Here is a 6,995-nt window from a genome sequence, read left to right on the forward strand (position 1 = left end):
TGGACTTATCATAGAAGAAAAGGACCAAGTGACAGAAGAAAGAAAACATTCTAGTAAATGAGATAAGAGTGTAGGGTCAAAATATTTTAAATATTAAAAGAACCATACCACAGAATGATGAAGGACATTTCTGGTATATAAAAAAGAGAAAAAGTCATAAATAAAAATGAAATTATGTAATTTGCAAGAAAATGGATGGAAATGAAATAATCTTAAGTAAAAGCAGCCATGCTCCCAAGGACAAATATTTCATATTTTCTTTCATATATAGAATCTAGATATATATTACATATAATTAATATAATGTGGAATGGGGACAAGCAAGAAGGGGAGAGTGTGATAGGGAGTAGATAATATCAAAGTACATTATGTCTGTGGATGAAAATAGCATAATGAAACCCACTAAAAAAGTGTAAAAAAAATTAGAGTGGAGGGGGATAGAATTATGAAAGAGAAATAAAGCAGGTGGTTTTGATCAAAGTACAACATATGCATGAATGGAAATGCCACAGTGGAACCCCTTTGTACAATTAATATACACTAATAAAAATCATACAAACAAACAAATATGGATGTGAATAAAAGGAAAATGAATTACATATGTATATATATACACATATATATATATATGTGTATATATATATTCCGTATCTATAATAATCTTACCCCATGCTACTAATGGTGGTATGGTTGTGTCTACTTTCATCTAAATCGTTAAAATAGAAATATTGTTAAAAATTTCAGCAATAATCATTGACTCTATAATAAGATATGCATACCAATTATTTCTAATTTTAAAAAGAATCCTCTCATCCCAGAAAGAAAGAATTTCAAAAAGAAAGAATTTGCTTTCCAGGGATGCTAAGGTATGTGTATGCAAGTGAACTAGTTGACACATCTCTGGGCCACTGATGTTTTAAGGTTGATGTTTTAGTGACAACTTATGAATTTCTGGTGTTGTATGAATTTTCGCAGCTGATATCATTTATCTGGGAATTAACAAAATAACTAAATTTATATTTTCCTTATCATTTAAACCCTTTCTTGCTCCAGTAATCTTGTGTGTTAATTCATTTTGTCAAGTTTGCAATTTTCTTTAATTGACATGTGAGGCCACCAGTTTTCCACCCTGTGGAGTAAAAGGATGAAAAGTTAAAATAGAGTGAAATAGCTTTTGATTTTCTTATCATTTTTGATACCAGCTTCAAAAATATCAGGGGGAAAAAGATTGTATTTAATAAACCTGATTTAGGTATATAAAATGTGGATGCAATATTTCCTTCCCCATAATAAAAAATACATGTTCTTTCTCTAAGCTATAAGGTATGAATTTCTCTGGTATTGCTATGCAATTTCATTTCAAGGAGCTAAAGTTCATATCAGCATAATTTTTCCTCAAAAGAAATGCCTGAACTCCAATAGCTCAAGAAATAAGAGCAAGAATTGACAAATGGTATTGCATCAAATTAAAAATGCTCTGCACCTCAAAGGAAATAGTTACTAGAATGAAGAGGCAGCCTACAGAATACAAGAAAATCTTTGCCACTATTTATCTGATAAGGGATTAATATGCAGAATAGATAAAGAGCTCAAAATACTAAACATCAAAAGAACACATAACCCAATTAATAAATGGGCAAATGAATTGAACAGACAGTTCTCAGAAAAAGTAAAAATGGCCAATAAATACATGAAGAAATGTTCAACATCTTTAGCTATAAAGGAAATGCAAATCCAAAAGACACTGAGATTCCCTCTCAACCCATTCAGAATAGCAATCATCAAATGCAATGGCTCACACTTGTAATCCCAGCTAATTGGGAAGCAGAGATCAAAATAGTGCCCAGCATATAATGCTTGCCTCATAAAAGCTATTATTGCTGTTGATTTTATGTATTTCCTGGGTATTGTTTTAGAATTGAATGAATACAGGTGAAATCAAGAAAAAGAAAGCAGATTATGTGAACCTTGAAAAGTGGTCAAATGAGAATAATAAATTTTACATGCTTTCTGAGAAGCTCACCTGAAATTCACATTTTCAAAGAGGAAAGAGGACATTTATACCTTCATACATTCCTATAGTCAGAGTTCATATAATCTTGCACCATCCTCTCAATGGACTTCTTATTCCCAGGAAAAAGCAATGGGAAAACAACTACTCAGGATTCAATACTAGGCTCCTAGGAAAGCAGAAGCCAGGCTTAAAATCCCAAGGAGAGAAGCAATTCTGTTCCTTAAGGGACAGAGTAGGGGAGGGGCATATAATTAGTATACTAGTAATGATTGTGGTAGAGGAAATAACATGAGCTGAGTGCTGAAAGCAGAGTAGGCATTCATCAATTGGATGAGAGGCCCAGGATGGTGGGGGGAGGCAACTGGAGGGGTATTCAGGAAGACAGAGTTGTGTGAACAAAAGCAGAGAGACATAAAAGAGCACTAGGCCTTTAAAAACCAACAAATCATTTTGTGGTACTCGACAGAGGATGCAAGGGAGGGATGACAGAGACAAACAAGCCAGAGAGGCTGGGAAGGGTAAAATCTTGTAAGTTCATGCCTAGCATGATAAGAAATGTGGAGTTTGATTTCATAGTTAATAGTAGGTTGCAGCAGAAGTCAAGATAGAGAGACTAGAAGGGTATGGCAACAACCCCTCAAGGTCTATATTCTGAAATGCAGTCTAAACCTCAGCAGTATCAGTGGGGTTTGAATGGAGGTTACTAATACAAAAGAAGATAAAAATCTATACTTGGAGGCAGTTTAAAAAAGAATAAGCACACATAATCTTCCAAAAATTTTATTTATATGAGATGTTTCAAAAATTATTTAAAACATGAAGTCATAATTGATTATACATTTGGCTATTTGTTTTTATTGGAAATAATATGGCTACATGAAATTAGGACTTTACTAAGAAGTGGTGTGAGAGAATTCTTCAACTGATAGCTGGAACCTGGCAGAGATGTTAAAGCCTCAAAATGTTAATTTTGCCTCAGAGGACTGTATTCTGAAAGCCATATTGTACTGCTCTACCTGACAGGTTACTTCATTGACCTAAAGTTGTCATTTGCTGGGTTTTTTTGTCCCTCAAGGGAGTAGCAAAATGTTATTCTAACATAAGCTTTTCTTATATCAGTTTAGGGTTTATTACAAGTTGAAGAGTTAAAGAATCCACCCATATATTTTGGGAAGCAACCCAGAACCAAAGCATCAAATTAAAATCAAGTCAAAGTCCTATATATAAACACCACATTCAAAAAGTCAAACATGTAAAATTGACCTTTACATTTTGTAACAATGGACAGTTACTTATTGTTCAAAAAACTGTCAGAGAAAATAGAAACTTTTAACCAATAGAAAAAATGGATACAAAGTTTTTAAAGTTTAGTGAATACTAAAATATTTCTTAATTGAAATTCTGTTTTACTATACATTTTACTTTCTATAGCTGCAAAAAATAAGGTAAAATGTAGCAGTAAATATGATATAACCTATATTCCTAGTCTTACTCAAAATGTAGCTATGTATAAGTACAAAGCTATGCTTAAGTGAAAGGTTAAAAGAAATAGAGCTCATAATTTCTTTAACAATAGAAAGCATATGCCTAGAGCCTGAATAATCTAGTACCAACCAATTGTAATATACTCTGCATGGAATAATATATGATACTAGTGCTCATCTCTTGTACTATGTTGTCTTGTGAATAATGAGACATGTTAAATCTGATGCTTGTTCAACAGGAATGAAAGCTGATGAAAATGGGTGTAAAACTCCACTAAGAAATGCCAGCATTTTTCAAGGAGAAATCTGAAAACCCAAATCATCACTCACAACTTATTATAAATTATAATTTGAGATAGATGCTCAATTACTTCTTGGTTATAGATATGCTTCACCAATGATGATCTTGCACTGATACACCATAAAAACAATGGATTATTCCTGAAAGTCATGGGAAGGTAAAATTTATAGTTATACTCCATTTCCTGTTCTGGAAGAGTATGTATCAGGGAAGGGGAACACTTATTTCACTAAAGCCATTTAAAGATAATTCAGCTAGGCCTCAAAACAAGTAGCAATGTTGATTACATGCATTCCATACCAGGTTTAAGATACAAAGGTGTCCATTTCTCTAAGAGAACTGCTTTTTCGGCAAGATACACTCTCTCGCTTGCCTTGGAGCCAAGTAATTGGAACCCTAAACACACTGCGGAGCTTCTGTTGGAACCGGTTTCCAACAAAGCAATACAGAAAGGGATTAACGCAGCTGTTAGTGAATCCCAGGAGGATGGCAAAAGGAAGTGCCAGGTCAATGACTGCTATAACTTCACAGCTATTAATGACACCCATCCAGGCCAGAGCATCCAGGAAGGTCAGAACATGGAAGGGAAGCCAGCAAATGATGAAGGCCAGAACAACAGCAGCTGCCATCTTCAGGACTTGGTCACGGGTTATTCTGTTCTTCCCATAGCTATTGGTCTTTAGTAAGTGCTTTCTGATTCCAAAGTAGCATGTTGCTATGAATATTAAAGGAATAATAAAACCAAGGATATTTTTCATTAAGGCAATCCCAGCTGACCATTGGGCATATTTCTCGGGTGGGAAAGCCATAATACAAGCATTCACTCCTAAGTATTCAATGGTTCTGACATCTCGAAAATAAAAGGTTGGTAATGAGGACAGACAGGCCATACACCAAACAAGGGGAACTATATAAGATGCTTGCCAAGGATTTCTTCTTTGAGATAGAAAGGGGTAAATGACTGATTGGTACCTATCAACACTCATGCAGGTAATAAAAAAAATGCTTGCAAACATGTTCAGAGTCAGAAAAGAACCAAAAACTTTGCACATCACAGGTCCAAAGAGCCAGTCATATCTATAAGAATAATAGGTTGCCCAGAGAGGAAGAGTAGCCAAAAGGAGTAAATCAGCCACAGCCAGGTTGAAGATGTAAATGCTGGAAACCTTTTTAGGACCCTTTTGACAACAAAACAGTGTAACCACAACAGTATTAACAAGAAATCCAATCACAAAAATAATGTAATACAGAACAGGAATTGCATCTAAATGCTTATCTGATGGTTTATGTGAGCAATTAAAGGTAGACTCATTGTTGACAGATCCATTCACAACTCCAAAGTGAATACTGCTGGTAACATTTTTGCTGATGGTGACAAGAGTAAAGTTGTCCTTCATATTGAAAGATCAGCAACTCCTAATTCTTACACCTTCTGCAGGGAAGAAAAATAGAGGTCTTAATACACATACAAAGCTTACAGTAGTTTTAAGTCATTAGGATTTTTGAAAGTTTGCCAAAAGCAAAAAATGGGAAAATATAGAAAATATCATGAAATAGGACCATAGGACCATGCCTGTGAAGTGAGCATGGATTTTGCCTCTTGAGGAAGAAAAAAACTATTTTCTCAGTAGCAAGAAGTAAGACATTTTAGCCTCAGGGACTGAAAATTCTTAACAAAACTACCTTTTGCCCATCTTTTCTACCATATTTTTGAAATGTTTAAAGAAATTAATATTTTAAAAGATAAGAAAGGTGGGAAATAAATAAGAAAAAACTGCAAATAAGAAAAAATAATATTTCAAAAACACTTGAGCATATATCTCCATCTGTGTACTTTCTAGAAATCACACTGCTGCCTGCTGTTTCATAGAGAAATACTTGATTCAAGGATCTAATTATATACAAATCATTATAGCTATGGAAAATATAAGTAACATAAGCTATGGAAAAAATAGGTAAGTGTACAAACGACTGAAAGAATATGCAAAAGGAACATATTGAGATGGGGGCATGGTTGGTTTTTACTAGTTAAAAATAATCTCTTTAGTTCTTCTTTTCCATTATTTTCACGATAATAATGTGATTAAGAAGTTATGGCATATGTGTATATTTCTAAAAGACCTCTGTTTCTGATTTTAATATTAGTTTCAGATATACATATTTAACTTTAGGATATTTAACTTTAGTCTATTTAATAGGAAAACAATCCACTTTCCTAAGAAAAGAAAACAAAACATACAAACCTAATCCAGGGTCAAGCAGAAACAGTTTTGATTACTCAATGAAATAAGAATTGAACATCAGTGAATAATCATGATATAGTCTTGTCACTTTTCCTTTGCGCATTTTTCAGTTTACCAAAACTAAATAGCCATTGCTCTCAAATGTTATAATCAGTGTTCAGGTTTGGGGGATATTGTTGTTTTTAAAGCTAGTAACATTATTTTGAAACAAAAGAAAATTAGCTAAAAATAAACACATTAAGGGAAAGACTATTACTTCAAATAGTTTCAAAGTACATACAGATTAAACAACTCAATTTAGAATATAATCACCAAAGAACCTCCTAATAAACAACAAACTACGACTTTTGTCTAAAGCTCATTCTCTAATATGACCTTACAAATTAACATAAAAGAATCAAAAAATAAATCCCACAAAAGACTTACTGGTTACTGGAGTTTAAAGCAGTTATCATAAATCAGCTTGCTTAGCTCCTAAATGCACCCCTGTAAGAGAAACAGCAGTTAAATAATTTAGAAGTTTTGAAAAGTAGTGTTAAAATACAGAAAAAAGGGAAAGTTCATCTGTTAAAAATACTTTCATTTAATGTATGTTCTGCTTCCCAACTCAAGTATGTATAAATTGTTCAGACTTACCTTAAAACTTCAGGCTGAAGATTGCTTTGAATTCTGTGCTTATTTGTTCGCTTCGACTCTGGGACGTAATAGCACCAGATCTCTGGTTTCCTTCTTATATGTTCGGTCTGTCCACTGGGGAGCCTTCAACCTACATAATTCTAGGGCTGACTTATGAACACTTGCCAGCTTTCCAGAGGGGTTTTTTTTTTTTTTTTGGCTGCAAAACATTAATCTGAAATTCTCACTGTCTCCAATCATAACAGCTCATTCAAATAAATCTCAAACAAAAAATGAAGTTTCCACAAATGTGTTAGAGAATTTTGAAGTCAGTGACT

At 33.6% G+C, this 6,995-nt stretch overlaps 1 protein-coding gene across 1 annotated transcript; it reads right to left on the minus strand.

Moving 5' to 3' along the window:
* Nucleotides 1-3,961: 3,961 nt before the first annotated feature.
* Nucleotides 3,962-5,226, minus strand: Agtr2 (angiotensin II receptor type 2). The gene has a single exon (XM_020152329.2). It carries the CDS (start codon nucleotides 5,194-5,196, stop codon nucleotides 4,105-4,107), a length of 1,092 nt encoding a protein of 363 aa, XP_020007918.1. The 5' UTR covers nucleotides 5,197-5,226; the 3' UTR covers nucleotides 3,962-4,104.
* Between the last annotated feature and the right edge of the window lie 1,769 nt (nucleotides 5,227-6,995).

The sequence above is a fragment of the Castor canadensis genome, chromosome X (genome assembly GCF_047511655.1).
Source record: "Castor canadensis chromosome X, mCasCan1.hap1v2, whole genome shotgun sequence".
NCBI lineage: Eukaryota > Metazoa > Chordata > Mammalia > Rodentia > Castoridae > Castor > Castor canadensis.

Coding starts and splice junctions, on each gene's coding strand:
- Agtr2 (XM_020152329.2), bottom strand. CDS start 5,196: ATGAAGGACAACTTTACTCTTGTCACCATCAGCAAAAATGTTACCAGC.